Here is a 17,447-nt window from a genome sequence, read left to right as displayed (position 1 = left end):
ATTTTGACGTTAGACGCATAAAAGAAATCATGGGACTCCATAGGAAGCTGTTCCTCGCACCCTGACCAAAAATGTAAAAAAATATACAGTAAAATCAATGTCATTCAGCCCACTTGCTCACAGTACTGCTAAACACCCTGGCAGATGGCTCACCTGAAGCACGAAGGCTAAGCCCCAGCTGGTTTTCACCAGAGCTCCTAGTGGTGGAAACGGGGTTCATTGCGTTCTAGTAGCAGGGTACGCTCCTCAGGATTGCCCTGCCAAGAGATGGGTGAGGACAAAAGGGCATTAATGTGAAGACAGTAGCCCAGAGTAAGGTCAGGATCAGGAAGGGGTCCTGGCAGGCAGTAAGCAGATAGTACTCATGCAGTCCTGGTCAACAGCCTATAAGCAGGAGACAAGAGTTTGGTTAGCTCCAGGCAGGGGTCAAGGCAGGTGGCAAGCAGAGAATGGTCAGGTGATTCAGGTCAGCAAAATATGAACAAACTTCAATATTATAGCTCTTCGCACAAAGAGGAAAGCTGTTTTGAAGACACAGCACTAGCCACTTCCAGAGCCAATGCTTAAATACCCCTCTGGATCAGAGGACACACTCAGTATTGTTTCATGGAGTTCTATTATTAGAAATACTGGCCCAAATCCTGTGAATGCCATTAGAAGTACTGGCAGGGATCTTGTGAATACCATTGGAGGTCCTGGCAGGTACTCTGGAAATCCTAGCAGGGTTTTCCAGAGAAGTTCTGGAAATCCTGGCAGGGACTCTTCGAGTACCATAACAACGAAACTGTGCTCACACATCACTATGTGCATGCTGTTTTGTAAGGACCATAGATTGCCCACCACGGGAGGGAAGAAGAGGTGAAAGAGGACCCTACTTGCCTGGGATAGAGAGAAGATGTATGGACAATATGCATGTTTAATAAACATTTTTTTTAATTAATGGGGGGCAGAAGCCGAGGATATTGGGTGATTGGGCAGTGGCTCTATTGGTGTGGATAGCAGAGGAGCTTTTCTGACTTTAGAATTGGACCTGAACACTCATTGTTGTGTTACCAGTTGTGATTCACAAAATACAAGGCATTCTGTGAATGGACAAGGGGAGCGTATATACAACAGTAATGTGAGTCTTAGCTTTTATGTGGGCTGGAAGTTTGTACTATCGGACCTAAACAGAAGTATACATTTTACAGTGGAGAGCAGCAATCCGGACATGGAATAAACCTCAGCAGATGTCAAACTTTTTACAGAAAAGAAATTACATGGTATTTTGCTTTAAAAGAACACATGTGTAGCCTTCAAAATTCATTTTTAGAGCTCTTACTGGAAACACTATTAATTTGAATAATGCACATTTAAGCAAATTTGTATAGCTGTTATAGTGTTTCAATGTCTAAAATGTCAACATAAGTTGGTTTTTTTTAAATACCAAACTTCAAGTAACTTAAAAAAAACAGTCTAAAGTGGGCCATACACCTATAGATTTTGTTTCTATTAGCCTATGGTCAGATGGAAAAAGTGCAACGGTTTCCTCCATCTACGCTAAACTGTGTGGATGGAGAAATCTCCTGCTGGGCCAAGCTTCACTATCTTGCTAGTCAGGCCCACTGGCTCTCAAAATACCTGTAGAATCTGATTGGATGCAGGCATTGTTCAGGTATTTTGAGAGCCAGTGGGGCTAACTAGCAAGATAGTGAAGCTTGGCACAGTGGAAGATTCCTCCATCCACACAGTGTAGTGTAGATGGAGGAATCTGTTGCATTTTTTCCATCTGACCATGGGCATGACCAGCTTTAGTATTTTGGGTTTTTTTATTTGCTTTTCATGAAATGTATAACTTTTACAAATTTTTTTACAAAATGTTTTGGTCCTTGCAAAGCATAATGAGCTCTTGCTGTATTTGATGGAAACACGAAAATGATAACATTTTCAACTCCTATTGCAACATGTTTCCACCCGGCGCCATGATTTCCAGTGTCAATTCTTCATAGCATGCCTTCTATTACACTGGAATGCTAGCCAGTCGTGGGACCTAATGATAAATGTTTTTAAACTTAATGATCATGCATAACAACTTCATTATCAGTGTAAGGGAGAGGGGGCCCTTTCCTACCAGGGAGTTTCTCTATGTCTGAATAATATGAAGGGTTTATCAGCAAGCTAAAGTAATATAAATGTATTCGAAGAATGACATACATGCATTTAAACAGCTTGCCATAGTATATTAACGGTCAGAATTAAAAGAGGAGGGGCTGGGAGAACAGTAACATAGTGGTGCTTATTTATTGATTTGTTAAACTATAACTTTTCAAATATGTGATCAGGTATCTTCCTAAAACTGATTACTGCCAAGGTTTAGGTGCAGCAATTATTTCCTTCTGGAGACAATAACATCAGATAACTCAAAGTTCTGAATAGTTTATAATATTGGATATTCTTGTAGTTACCCAGACTGCAGTATTGAAGATAACAATTAACAATAGGTTTACAAAGTGCCAGTCCTCTACTGTTACACTGAAACATTTTTACCACCACCTAAAACTATTGATTAGATGTTGAACAATCAGTTAGGCAAAAAGCAAGTTAAACATGAATTCCATTAAACTTCAGACAAACATTAGAGGAAGAGCAAGCTCAAAGGTTCTATTCTAGCAGTTTGTTACATAAAAACAATAGCTCAAAGCAGTAACCAATAAAAAAAAATACAAAAAAAGTGTTAAAACACATTTCACTATACCTGGGGATAGCTAGCAACAGTGCAAATATAACTTTCTACATCAGACCAATGTAAGCAATGTTCTGTTTATATGTAGTTTTTCTGTGTCTGTACTGCTGCTAAATTATCACGTGACTATTTCCTTACTATTTATGACTAATGGTAGGTACAATATGCATATAGCCATGTGATAAATTTGACTTTGGTAGAAATTATGAAAATTGTTTTTTATTTTTGCACTCTAGCAACTAAGGCCTTATATATTTTATGCTTTGGTTATATATTGTGCCAGTCAAAGGAGAATATCCTCGATGGCAAGTATTTTTTCCAAAGGGAAAAGGAAATAGGAAGAGGAAAAGGGAGTCTCAGGTCTGTGTAGGCTTGGTTTAGTATGGACAGGAAGAAGTTCATTACCTACATGGCTGGGAGAGATTGCTGCTATTTTTTTTTTTATTATAGGTATTTATATAGTGCCGTCAATTAACACGGAGTTTTACATAGCACACATTCACACAAGTCCCTTCCCTCAAGGAGCTCACAATCTAAGGTCCCTATTGTACAGCCCAGTTGAGGCAGGAGCAAATTAACCTACCAGCATGTCTTTGGTGTGTGTGAGGAAATCGGAGTACCTGGAGGAAGCCCAAGCAAGCACAGGGAGAACAGGCAAACTCCTTGCAGATAGTGTCCTGACCGGGATTTGAACTGGGGACCCCCAGTGCTGTAAGGCAGAACTGCTGCTATGTATTTTGAGTTTGTTTGCCCTTCAGACATTATGCTGCCAAAGTAAGCCAGTGACGTTTGTCTTGAGGACTTAATTGAGTTGCCTTTAAGAACCACTGTGATTACTTTAAGTGGCTGGCCAAAAGCCTGCTAAGGTCAAAATTTCTCTCTCTAATATATATATATATATACATATATATATATATATTAGAGAGATATATATAGTGACGTTTGGGGATATTAGTATATATGGTGAGTGCTTAAGGATGCAGTCCTCTCGAAATATCTTCTGATTAAGGCCCTGGTAGCCAACTTTTATTCAAACAAAAGTTCATCCATCCACCTTGGATACCCTCGCAGGGGTGGTACAGTATAACATCCATGCAATGTTTCAAACAACACAAGTTTAGCCTCCTTTAAACATTAGCACTTCTGACCCACCGCTCCTCTTTGAAGTCCTGTCCCACACTTCTACTGGAGGCCCCTCAGGCTCACGGCTCTCCTAGCCTCACTAGTTCTCCCCAGCCTCCCTGGTTGTCTTTGTGTGCCTCCAGCACACACACACTCTGACTCCACTTTAACTTCTGGGTGAGCCCTCCTAGCACCTGAACACGGCCTGTTCCTATTTCCCAGCAGGAGCTATTTCCTCTACTCAGCATCTTTTCCTTAAGGGCTGTACACACCTGTACAATCATCAGGTGCTGGTCACTGCTAAACCCTGGACCCAGGACTGGAGCTTTCCTCCCTCCTGAATCACCTTGAAACCTCCCAGTTCCAGGATCCCAAGCAGAACCCAGACAAACCCTTGCTTCCTGACACCTCTCAGCCACTGTGGCCAGTACCTTCCTGTTATGGAGGGGGATAACTATGTGCTCCTGCATCGTCACTCTGTCATAAGCTCCCCACAGCATGCACAGGCATAATCCATTTTGTCCATATCAAGAAGACAGTCTTTAGCAGGGATGTGCAGCTGACATCAGAGTGTGTGCATGTAGACAGGAAAAGACTGAAAAGACTGGAATAGATCAACAGCAAAAAGGACAAATAAAGATTAGAAAAAAGGTAAAAACAGTATTTTCTTTGAAAAAAATGTAAAACTAAAAACATGCAATTGTTTATGATACACAGTGATTTCTTTTAGCTTATTAAAATAGATGCCATCCATTGTTTAGATCTACTTGAAGGCAAGAATACATACTTGCTAAAAGGGCCAGATTGTGAATAATTACGCCCTGTATTCCTGATTGCTCAATCATTGCATAAAACAGTTTCTATACTGAAGCAGACATGGTATACAATAGCAATTAGTGCTTTAGCAGCGCCATGTTTTCTGCCCTCCACTAGCCTAAACCAGCATGGGTAGAACATTTTGCAGTATTCCTATTCCCTTTAAAAAAAAAAAACACAGAAATGTATACATCTACTTTCTAGCAATCAGTGTCACTTCCCAAATCATCTACTTTCTCTACTACGTTGATATTTTATGGTTTCCAATTAAACTCACATTCCATCGTTGAGCTATATCATTTATACATTCACATTACCTCTGTTATCTATGTATTGGAAAAGAGTGTATGTAAGGTTCAACATAACTCAGATTCCTGAGAACGTACAAATCACAGACATATCATTAAGCTGTGTATATTTGTAAAAACACTGAACATCCTGCACCCTTTAAATTAAATGTTTGAAATAACAATCCCTAATGTGCGTATAAGGGAACAGCCTTAAAAACTATAAAGGGTTTTAATTTTTTTTTTTTTTACAGTTCTGAAAGGTCATTCGTTGAATTCAATAGTTATTACATTTTTTTTTCAGTTGCCTTCTTTTTATAAGTTAACCATTAAAATTATTTAAAAGGAATAAAACAAGAAGGAACGAAAAATTCAATTGCAAGTTAGGTTACATTTTTAATCCAAAGTCAAGTTAAGAATAAGCAGCTGAGTACACAAATACACATACAGTATAGAGCCAGGAAAGATCGTAACGTGGCAGTCAAACTGAAATGCAAATTAAAACCCCAAATAGATAACTGAAATCCAGGAAAACATCAGGCAAGGGTCAAGCAGTGGAAATGCAAACAAATTGGTATCTGGGTGTCAGCAGCAAAATACAGAGCCGTAACAACAAATAACTGGTATCATACAACTGCAGTAACACCCATAATTTGTCTGTATTGTCATGTATAAATGCATAACTGTCATGACACACTGTACCCAAAGGACAAAGAAGAGCACCACTGTAAGTATAAGGCCCCCCTCACAAAGGTGCCTTCAGTTCCGATCAGCAGAGGATCCATACAAGGATCCTCTGCTGATTGGAGATGTTCAGAACAGATGTCACCATTCTGACATCTTGCGATGGAAGAGAAAACTGAAATTACCAGACCCATGTTGGTCTATGGTGAGCTGGATGTGAGCAGAAATGTGTCTGGTTATCAGTTTACATCAGATTTTCCCCAATCTGCCACGATCGGGTCCGCCAAAACAGAACTCTGTTCCATTTGGTTTTCAGGACCTGGCCGGAGTTGGGGGGTAATCGGATGTAAATGGACACAAGTATGTTTAGAACCTGCTGCCGATAGACTAACATTGGGCTTACGATCAGATCTGCCTGAAAAACTGACAGAAAAACTGAATGTCCGCGTGAAAGGGCTCTAAGGGTAATCACAGATTAAACCAGGGTAACGGGTGTCGCAGCTATTTTACAAATCTTCCTTCTATAAGCTTTCTTATAAAAAAAACCACAACATTCCAATACAAAAAAGACAAATATAGGATTCTCTGTACAGTGGAAAGGACACTGATTTCATAAATAGCCTCACAAAAGTAACATTTGATGTTGGATACTTTGAAAATGTAATGGGTTGGTATAACCGTAGAATAAAATGCAGGCAATATAAAAGAAAGAATACAAATATAATGTGATAGCATAACAATAGTACAGGATGCTGCTGGTGAGAACACAAAAAAGGTATAATGTATTAACATAACAGTAGCGCAGGATGCTAGTGATGACAAGAGAGAATTCAAAGTAATATATATATATACCAATATCACTTTAATACAGTATTCTAGTGATGGGAACAGAGAATGAAACAGTAAAATATCAGTATAACACTAATACAGGATGCTACTGACGGAGGATAGTAAAAAAATGTCAGAAAGGAAATCCAAGGAGTGTTGTCGACTCTTTGTCCACAATGTATGACTTCCATACACAAATCTTTGGAAAAACACTTGTATCAACTTGTGTTAGGTATGTTTTGTAAACCATTCCGGAAACTGTCTCATTGTCTGATTTCAAATGTAATATTACAATGTCTCGACCTTTTAATTGCAGGCAACAGATATCATCTAAATGTAAAACAAAGAGAAGATGTTTATGAGATCTGTTTTGGGCTGGTTAAATTAAAAGTTTAAAACAAAATAATAAGTAGAATATTTGCAGTGGGTCTCTTCCTACTACGTTCATATTATGTAAAGAAGGAACATTTTAAACACTAACTCAGTAAACTTGACATGCTATATATTTTATTAGTGAAAATGTATTTACATGTATTTTTATTTTTTAGTTCCTCTTTGATATTTTGTATCATTCCCTTTAGAATGTTAACACTACCAAGGGGTTAGCTGTATGATGTCTAACTATTTTGAAAGCAAGCAAAGAGTAAGTTTGTTATATTAGCATTTTGTAGGATAAAGCATATTAAGCCTGGTTTACACCTAGGCATTTTTGAGCAGTAGAAAAAGGGTTTTAAATGCCCAACACAAGAAGTCCCATGATTTTCAATGGCCCTGGTTCACACCTGAGCAGAAAAACGCCAGCAGGAAAACGCCAAACACAGAAAAAAGTACATGAGCTTTATTTGGCAGTTTCAAGCTCCTTTTCCCTATAGACTTAAAAGGAAATGACAGGAAACGTACGGCAGAAACACGTTGCACACTGGGGGGGCGCATTGTGGAACCTGGCCTTGGGGCGGCAGGGGGAGTAAATCCGGCCCTGGTTGCACATTTCATTTGTACGTGCATTTGTCCATTGAACGCATGGACAAATGCTCCTTAGAGCCTGTTCACATGATATCAGGTCCTGATCAGGTGCAGAACTGCAGACGCGGTGCTACTGATGCAGTGCGTTTTTGCCGTGTTTTTGATTCCAGATCCCCACTCCAGAAAAAAAATGTTTAGTTTTTTTTGCTGGAGTGGGGCTGTCAGTATGTTAACTGAGGTGTAGTGCGTTTTTATCGCGTTTTGCGTTTCCTGACCGGACAAAATGTGACATGCAGTATTTTTTCTGTCGTAACCTGAACGGACAGCGCACGTGAGAACTGTAGCCCATAAAACACATAGGGATACATTGGGATGCATTTTTAGTGCAGGAGCACTAAATCAGGTCAGCACAGAAAACGGACGTCGTGTGAACAGGCCCTTAAGCTGTCAATCTAAATGCGCATCTTCATGTGCATGCGTTTTCATGTGCATAAAGATGTGCAAATGACCATACGCTAAATCCGCACGTACAAATATGCAAAAACGATGCGCCTAGGTGTGAACCATGCCTCAGAGTAAAGGTGCGATACAGAAAAAAAAGCAAACCAGTTATGTATGCAAGCAAGGTTTCCTAATCTTCATTGCAGGGAGTTATTTGTTGCATCTATAGGATAACAGGCTGAGCTCCCAATGGTTGTGTGCTAATAGACAATAGCTGTGAGACAAGATGCAGTAGTGACCTTTGATGATGAAATGAATGGCTAAGCTGTTATATAGTTCTGCATCTCTGACACTCATAGAATTGGAAACATGAGAATCCGTGTTGAATCCCTCCATTGCAACAGCATGTTAAAAAATGAAAAGGCATACACATATCTTACTTTTAAGGCAGACTGATCAGTGTAATAAAACATTAGGGTTTAATTGGGCTTTAAGAGTGATCACAGTATTTTCAGTGTGGATGGAAAGCCCATCTTAGCTCCTTGATTAGCCGATACTGCGAGGAATAGAGTTTTAGTGAAGCTTTACAGGGAATTTCCTGGAGCTTTGATTTTGAATGTTTTTCTTTTATGTAATGTCAGCAAAAGTTCTCATGTTTAGACGATAAACAGAAATAAACGTTATCTCAGAATTTTTTTCTACAGCGAATTACCACACACAATCCCATCTATAAACACATTTGTGTGGTCTATGCAGTAAATGTGCAGCACCACATGATATCCATGCATAGAAGTCAAAGAACAAGGAAAGCATAATGTGAATATATTGATGAAGTCATAATGTGAATTATAGTCATTTTTGTTATTTATTTTTTTTGAATGGGGAAACATTTCAACATCTGTTGGGTTTTTAATGCTGTCTGCGTGCCCATTAGAGAGGATCCTCTTTACTTCCTGTCCAAGAGTGGCAACAAGAAATTAGGGGAGTTATCTCTGACAATCGTAACCAAAACAGGTGTCCCCAATTTTCCCTTTCACATGGGCATTCAGTTTGGATCAATCTGTCAGTTTTGCAGACAGATCATGGCTGATGCCCATTGTATGTCTAGAGGTGAGCAGATGTAAATCTGTTACATCAGCTTGCATACGAGTCTGTCTAGGTCCAGGAAGGCAATTAGAGAAGGTATGCATAATGTTTAATTTTTGCGGTGCTAAATAGAACAGAAGGGATGTAAACTAATGTAAAGAGACATTGGCTGTTTTTGTTATAAACTTTTTTGTCACTTACTTTTGTCACTTTTGACCACCTTTACTTTGGATACAGGGAAAGGCATGCACAGGATGTACTTTGCATCCATTTCGTGCAGCAATCATGACCAGGGACTCTTATACATTTGCTCCATTTCATCCGAGTCTGACAATACAGCCGTAGGGTGAAGAAGGAGAGTCTGTGGCAGTTCCAGGCTGTGACCCCAAGCTGGGCCACCCTCACTGATAACAAGCAGCAGAAGCTTTCTTTCTACAACAAAACCAAAATAAAAACACATAAGACAGACATGTGAAAGACAGGTGTAAGCGGATGGAATACCGCATGTACAGTATACGTAATTGAAAGTAACTGAACTGAAGATGGATGTCCACACTGATGTAAACTGATGAAAACTGATTCAGTATTCATCAAATTTTATGCAACTGACCCCCTTCACAATGTCCGATCAGGAGGGGATCCGTGCATGGATACCCTCCTGATCATAACGCATGTCACCAATGTGGAGGATAAAACTGACATTCCTGGACCCATGTTAGTGTATGGCCAGCCAGATCTAAAGGGACGGGCGTCCATTTACATCCGGTTACCCCTGAGCTGGCACGATCAGGTCCAGTGAAAAGGATTTCTGATCCATTTGTTTTTCTGGACCTCGCTGGAGCTGGGGTTTACCCGATGTAAACAGACGGGTAGCCAAAGCTGGGTCAGTAACGGGTAATCAGGATACAGAATTTACAGGAACACAGAACTCAGAAAGCGGACGATCTGACAGCATAGGAGGATAGCTGAACACAGCCTTTTTAGCCCAGTTGGCGCCAATTGTTCAAATGACACGTCGACGCGTGCCTGTGCTCACAAACACGCGCATGACGCACACGTATGCCCACACAAACAGTGCCTGCAGGGACAGAGGAGTCAGCCCTGGATCGGAGAGCCGCTGCACCACTGGAGGGACAGATGAAAACATCAGGAAAGAAGAAGAAGATCGGATTAAGAGACATCATTTAAGATAAGTGCTTTCATTAACATTGGGGAGAGGGGAAAAAAATAGACTTTAATGGCACTTTAAGGATGAGATAGTCAGAAAAACGCACGTCGACACACACAAGATATCCTGTTTTCTTTGGCAATTATATGATTTTTAGGCAGGGTTTGGCAGTGATTCATAAAAATAAGTTTCCTACTATGAGCTGTCCAACATACAGTCGCTCCAAAATGAAAATTGACAGTGCAGTAGTTATTTTTATATCATAAAAGTCTCCTTAGAATAAATTATTTTAGTTACCAGACAACCATATGAGCACCTGAGAAACCATTAACTATCTTTGCCAACTTGTGATGTCAAAAACAACTTTTTTAGTCAGGTTATTTGTGGTGTCAAACTGTCCAGGAAGGAAAGCTTGCCAAAAACATTTCAGAGGTAGCTGATGCAATAACACAAAGGTTCAGATTCACCTTTTACCCCAAATATTGTGCCAAGTCTAGTTAGAATCTGTTTTCGTGCTTTTTATATCTTTCAATGGCCTTTTCGTTTTACAAGAATAAATACAGGGGATAGTCTTTTCTGCTGTACCCTAGAAAATGTATTTAAAGTACTATTTAGTATCATTACAATTATCAGTTCTATCATTTAAGGGTTTAGAGGGCAAAATAAATATGTTTTACAAACCAATTCATAAAAATGTAGGAAGGAAGTAGTTTAGCAATCACATTATGAGGTGTATTTATAAACAATTTGCAGGGTCATTTGCCCTGCGAAACTCCATGAACATTCGTTCAGTATGAAAGGAGCCCAAACGAACATTCTTTGTACATTTTCTTTCCCATACAAACGTGCTATGTGTAAAATACCACATTATGGTCACTAAATGGAGTTGAGAAGCTCAGGAAAGAAATATTTATTTCCTATGATCCTTAGCTCTATCTGGTGGCCATAATGTGGTATTACATGATGACATTTAAAAATGACGTTGAACTTATAAAAATCCTTAGAATTTACTCATGTTATGCATCCATTCACGCAGAACGAACACTCACAGAGATTTGCAGGGCAAATTACTTTTTATTTTTAAATAGACCCCTATGTTTTTCCATTAGGGCTGCATGTAGCTCCTTACTATCGGTTTGTGGAAACTCTATAGCCTTGGTTCTCAAATGGTGGGTTATGACCCAAAACTGGGTCGCCACCCCGTGTTAAGTGGGTCACCGCATGCCTTCCACTTTTCTAAGTGAGAAACTCCCCTGCCTCCCCTAGCGCAACACCTTCAATTTTTGCGCTAAGCAGCTATTCAAAATATGCTGCCCGGCGCCGAGTGACAGCTCGAGGTGGGATGGGATGGGGCTATGGCCACGAGGGAGATCCATCCATACGTCCATTGCTTACATCTCCCTCACGTGTCCTGTAGAGGTGCCTGGACTGGAGTGACATCACATTCTGGCTACCGGCACCTCTAAGGGCATGCAAGGGAGCTGTACAAGCAATGATATATGGATGGAGCGTCCTCACAGCTCAGCAGCCCACACTGGAACCCAGACTGAGGATCCACTCCAGTTCTCGTAAGGTAGGGAGACTGGGTGGACCTTAAAAAAATAAAAACATTTTTGGAGTGTGTATGTGTGTGTGATAATGTGTCTGTGAGTATGCAAGATTGTGTCTGTGTATGTACACTACATTGCCAAAAGTATTGGGACGCCTGCCTTTACACGCACATGAACTTTAATGGCATCCCAGTCTTAGTCCGTAGGGTTCAATATTGAGTTGGCCCACCCTTTGCCACTATAACAGCTTCAACTCTTCTGAGAAGGTGTCCACAAGGTTTAGGAGTGTGTGTATGGGAATGTTTGACCATTCTTCCAGAAGCACATTTGTGAGGTCAGGTACTGATATTGGACGAGAAGGCCTGGCTCGCAGTCTCCACTCTAATTCATCCCAAAGGTGTTCTATCAGGTTGTGGTCAGGACTGTGTGCAGGCCAGTCAAGTTCCTCCACCCCAAACTCGCTCATCCATGTCTTTATGGACCTTGCTTTGGGCACTAGTGCGCAGTCATGTTGGAACAGGAAGGGGCCATTCCCAAACTGTTCCCACAAAGTTGGGAGCATGAAATTGTCCAAAATGTCTTGGTATGCTGATGCCTTAAGTGTTCCCTTCACTGGAACTAAGGGGCCAAGTCCAACCCCTGAAAAACAACCTCACACCATAATCCCCCCTCCACCAAACTTTATACTTGGCACAATGCAGTCAAGCAAGTACCGTTCTCCTGGCAATCGTCAAACCCAGACACGTCCATCGGATTGCCAAACAGGAAGCGTGATTCGTCACTCCAGAGAACACGTCTTCACTTCTCTAGAGTCCAGTGGCAGCATGCTTTACACCACTGCATCTGACGCTTTGCATTGCACTTCGTGATACAGCTGCTCGGCCATGGAAACCATGAAGCTCTCTACGCACTGTTGTTGTGCCAATCTGAAGGCCACACAAAGTTTGGAGGTCTGTAGCTATTGACTCTGCAGACAGTTGGTGACTTCTGTGCACTGTGCGCTTCAGCATGCGCTGACCCCTCTGTCATTTTAAGTGGCTGAGTTGCTGATGTTCCCAGTTGCTTCCACTTTGTTATAATACCACTAACAGGTGACCATGGAATATTTAGTAGCAAGGAAATTTCACGGATGGACTTATTGCACGGGTTGCAACCTATCACGGTACCACGCTTCAGTTCACTGAGCTACTGAGAGCGACCCATTCTTTCACAAATGTTTCTAGAAGCAGTCTGCATGCCTAGGTGCTTGATTTTATACACCTGTGTCAATGGAGGTGATTGGAACACATTAATCCAATGATTTGGAGGTGTTTCCCAATACTTTTGACAATATAGTGTATGTCAGTGTTTTTGAGGGCCTGTTCACACTAGTACGGTGCGTTAAACTGTACCACACAATCGCATCTACCATGCATTCTGGTGTGGGAGGTGTGTTGCTTTGCCATTCATGCGAATGCTACCCCAAATGCACCTCCCACACACAGTACGTACGCCCGCACCAGAACGCCATATGTTCCATTGCAGTCTGACTTAGGTCGTGACATAATGACCAAGGACAAATGTGGGTCCTGAGGTTGAGAACTACTGCTCTAGAGGATGTGTATTCTGATCAGTGAAGGCAAGTTAAGACCCTTGAGCTGTGGTTGAAAAATGGCTTTACTGAAGGCCCTTCTGGCTTTTAAGATCTACCAACTGACATAACAATTGGTAAGGAACCCAGTTTCCATAGCAGTAGGAAATGATTTAACCACTGCAGTTTGTATTGTATTAGCCTCTTCCCTAGGTTACATGTATCTACAGTTTCTCTAGAGTTCCACCAAGATTGGCCAGCAGGTTTATTGGCTAGCAGGATAGTTTATTCTGAACTATTTTATCTCTAAGGATGAGCAATTCATGTCTTTATATTCACATCAATTTATCAAAACTGGAGCAGACAAAATCTGGAACACCTGTGCATGGCAACCAATTAGCTTCTATCTTTCATTTTCGAATCTCAACTGAGCAAACTTTATTTTAATACAGCTTCAAGCCGCCTTATACAGTGTGCAGAAAATGGCTATTTTTCGATCCTCTGGATTGAACATCAGTTACAGTCAAATAAAGTCATATACAGTCATTACTAAACATTAGTAAATGTGTTTTTATTGTCATTTCAAAGCTATGGGTAAAGTTCCTCTTTAAGAGTTTACATTCACTTTAATAGTGCCTAGAAGCCCAACATTAATCTCTCCCTTTGCGCTCTATAAGTAGCACCTTCTATGCTTTCCCTATCACAGATAAAGGTTTCTGAGATGCCACCCTTTTATAGTGAGGTCTGGCTTATCCAAAAGACCCCATATTAGCCTTTCTGTGATAGTGGACCTAGCGGACCTAACTTCAAATGCTAGTCAGTTCATCATGGTTACTATGGCAATTCCCCTTTTATTTCGCTGGGTCAACGATCCGAGAGCACACAGGATTTGTCTTGAACCTATGCTAGTAGTAAACCTGAACCTCATCCCTAAGCAAGCATTACCAATGCTAATATAGGTGCACTCATTGATATATTCATTTAAAACATACAGGATTAACAATATGATAAAAGTTCAGGCCAACAAGTGGAATTTACTAACATGCCTTCTATAGGGAAAGTATTTTAAGATGAACTGTTATACACAATAATTTATTGAAGGTGCATGTTTTAAGCTTGTAAAGGTTAACCAATATATCTTTTATAATGAGTTGTTCCTTCAATAAACATTTTATTATCTCCGCTTTATTAGCTCTCCCTGTGTTTAGTACACACTTATAAATGTCTCTTTTATTTCCAAGGTGTGTATCTTTATGGGTTGCACTAATCATTCTTTTGTACTCACACTGTTATAATGACTAATGTCTAAAGCTGGCTATACACTGAGCATATTGTGGTCAGTTCTTGATGGAAGAGAAGGGACTTGTAAGTGTTACGGAACTGCAACAGAGAAATAATAAGACAGGGTTATGTTGTGTAACTCTCAAGACTGGGTGGACAGAAATACAAACACTTTTTTTATTTTGCTGTTTTCCTGGAGGTCAGCTAAAGTAAAAGTGCTCAGAGAGATGCCTTACTAACCTCTCTACTCAAATGCTAGCTATCCGGCAGTCAAGTTAATTTAACAGCTTCAATGCTTCTAAATTACTGGCCTAGCACAGGCAAGCAGACCAGGAGTTATACCTTTACTACTAGTCCTACTCCTTGTGTGATTGACTAACAATAAAAAGGGCCAATAGTTGCTCTCCAATATATGGCTATATCAGTAAAAATTAATTTTGTACAACAGTCAAATCATCACATACTAAACAATAACATTTCCCCCTATAATGGGAAGTGTATGTAAACCCTAATTCTATTTTTTAGTGTGTTTGGCATCATGCCTCATTGTCTGCAGTTTTTGTAATGGAGAAGTATTGGGAGAGTAAAATATACTATAAGAAACTAAAGCTGGGGTGAGCAACTGCAGCCCTCCAGCTGTACTACGACTACAAATCCCAAACTGCCTCTGGTCATGCTTGTAACTGTCAGTCTTACAATGCCTCATGGGACTTGTAGTACAACAGCTGGAGGGCCAGAGTTGCCCACCCCAGGACTAAAGGGAAACTGCAACTGTCACATGTTGGCTCTATACACCTAGAGCTGAGCGATCATGTAGCCACTGACCACTCAGCTCATGGTTTCTCCAAGCAGAGAATATCCTTTTTATGTTCCTCCAGGATTCATTGGAGGGGCAGACATAGGAGGGGGTGGGCACAGCTGGCTTTGGCTCCAGAGAGGCAAAGCCAGCTGTCAATTAGGCAGCGCGGTGGATCCTGACAATATTGTTGGGATCCTTCCCAGCTGTAATAGCCCGCTATATGCTGACTTAGGGCCACAGGAGGGCACAGTAAATGTATTCTTGTGACCCAAAAGAGAAGTAAAGCCCATAAAGGTTGAGCTGGCCTGAAACCCAGAGACAGCACATAGAGGACTGAAAATCTGGAATGTCTGGGTGAATCCCAGACAGGTGGCAACCCTAGCTATGCCCCTGGCTGCTGCAAAAAGTTAAGAGCCCCCTCTCTGTCCCCGCCCCCCTGCTGACCTGATGGGACACAGGCCCGTACAGGAGGCCTGGCTCTACCCCCTCTATCAGAGGCCCTGCCTGCGGGCCAGTACTTTGAGACTCATGCTATAACGTAAACAATTTTTTGTTACTCTGTTGCACAGTTTCAAACCTGGAGATCCTGCCAATAACAGCACTTCCTGTTGAAGGCTAACAATGCTGAGCCACAGCCTCACAATTACCAGCAATGTTGTCAGCCTGCTGTGTGAGCTCCTTCACTTGGCCATTGCGCTGCCTATACAGAAAACCCAATAGGCAGTCCAATGGCCAACTAACTTACCACACGTTAGGCTGACAACACTACTGCTAATTGAGAGCTTAGAGACAGAAAGTTCTGTACTGGCAGGATCTTCAAATATGAAACAGATTTACAAAAAAAATCTTCATTTTAAGAAAACTGTACTGAGGCATAAGGCCAAGCATATTAAAAGATAGGTTTAGAAGATTTTTTTCTACAATTGCATTTGAACAAGTGGTTTTATATAGTTTGTGGTTAATAAGCAGTGGCGTCGCTACAGGGGGGCAATTGCCCCCCCTAGGCTATCACTTGCCCCCCGCTAACAGTGGTGGCAGTCCCGGCGCTAACGCAAGGCAAGACAAGACATGCGCACGGCAAAAGAAATGGAATCCCTGTCCCAGCAGATAACTGTGCCCGGGACGGTTATTACATAGTTATCTGCTGGGACAGGGGTTCTCCCTGCTGCAGCCTCACAGACTGTCAGCGGTTTCTCCCTACAGGCTGTAATCGACTGCAGTGATCTGTGTCAGTGGGGACCAGGGCTGTCTTTAATATTGATTGGACCCCAGGCAAACATTTTCTCGGGCCCCCCACCACGCCCCCCATGCAATATTGCCCGCTATATGCTGACAGAGCAGAGCCACTCTGCAGCTGGGATGGATCCAAAAAATATTGTCCAGATCCACCCCACCACCTGATTGACAGCTGACTCTACCTCTCAAGAGGTTGTGTCTGCCCCATCCATCCCTCCAGTCAGCGTTGGAGGTTCAGAGAGGGGAGGGGGGTATTCCTGCGAGGAGCCATGGCTGACAGAGAGCCAACCTGTGGCAGCTTCAGTAACTAGGGGGAAGAGCGCATTTCACTCTCCCCATAATTCTACTTTCATGGTAAATGTGTGGATAATTTGCCACCAACCACTTCCACTGCATAGAATAGCAACAATAATAATGACACCTGAGCATGTCCCCTGGTGTCATTATTATTATTATGTCCCCCTGGTGTCATTATTATTATGTCGTCCACCCCCGTGGCATTATTATTATGTCCCCCTGTGTCATTATTATGTCCCCTGGTGTCATTATTATGTCGCTGTGTCCCCCCCATCATTATTATTATGTCCCCTGGTGTCATTATTATGTCGTCGTGTCCCCCCCCCCATTATTATTATGTCCCCCTGGTGTCATTATTGTTATGTCCCCCGGTGTCATTATCATTATTATGTCCCCTGGTGTCATTATTATGTGTCCTCCCCAGTGTAATTATTATTATGTCCCCCCTGTGTCATTATTAGGTGTCCATCCCTAATACCATCCCTGGTGTCATAATAATGACACCAGGGGGACATAATAATAATAATAATAATAATGACACCAGGGGGACATAATAATAATAATGGCCCCAGGGGGTCATAATAATAATAATGACAC

At 41.4% G+C, this 17,447-nt stretch overlaps 1 protein-coding gene across 1 annotated transcript in view; it reads left to right on the top strand.

The window, feature by feature from the left end:
• LOC108799719 (carbonic anhydrase 4-like) overlaps positions 1-15,936 on the top strand; it is a 40,139-nt gene extending 24,203 nt beyond the window's left edge. The window contains exon 8 of the mRNA XM_018571616.1: positions 15,887-15,936. Coding sequence (XP_018427118.1) covers positions 15,887-15,936 — 50 coding nt within the window. The remainder of the gene's footprint in view (positions 1-15,886) is intronic.
• The last annotated feature ends 1,511 nt before the right edge of the window (positions 15,937-17,447 follow it).

The sequence above is a fragment of the Nanorana parkeri genome, unplaced genomic scaffold (assembly GCF_000935625.1).
Source record: "Nanorana parkeri isolate BGI_ZX_2015 unplaced genomic scaffold, ASM93562v1 scaffold1794, whole genome shotgun sequence".
NCBI lineage: Eukaryota > Metazoa > Chordata > Amphibia > Anura > Dicroglossidae > Nanorana > Nanorana parkeri.
This window is presented reverse-complemented; position numbering and strand designations above follow the sequence as displayed.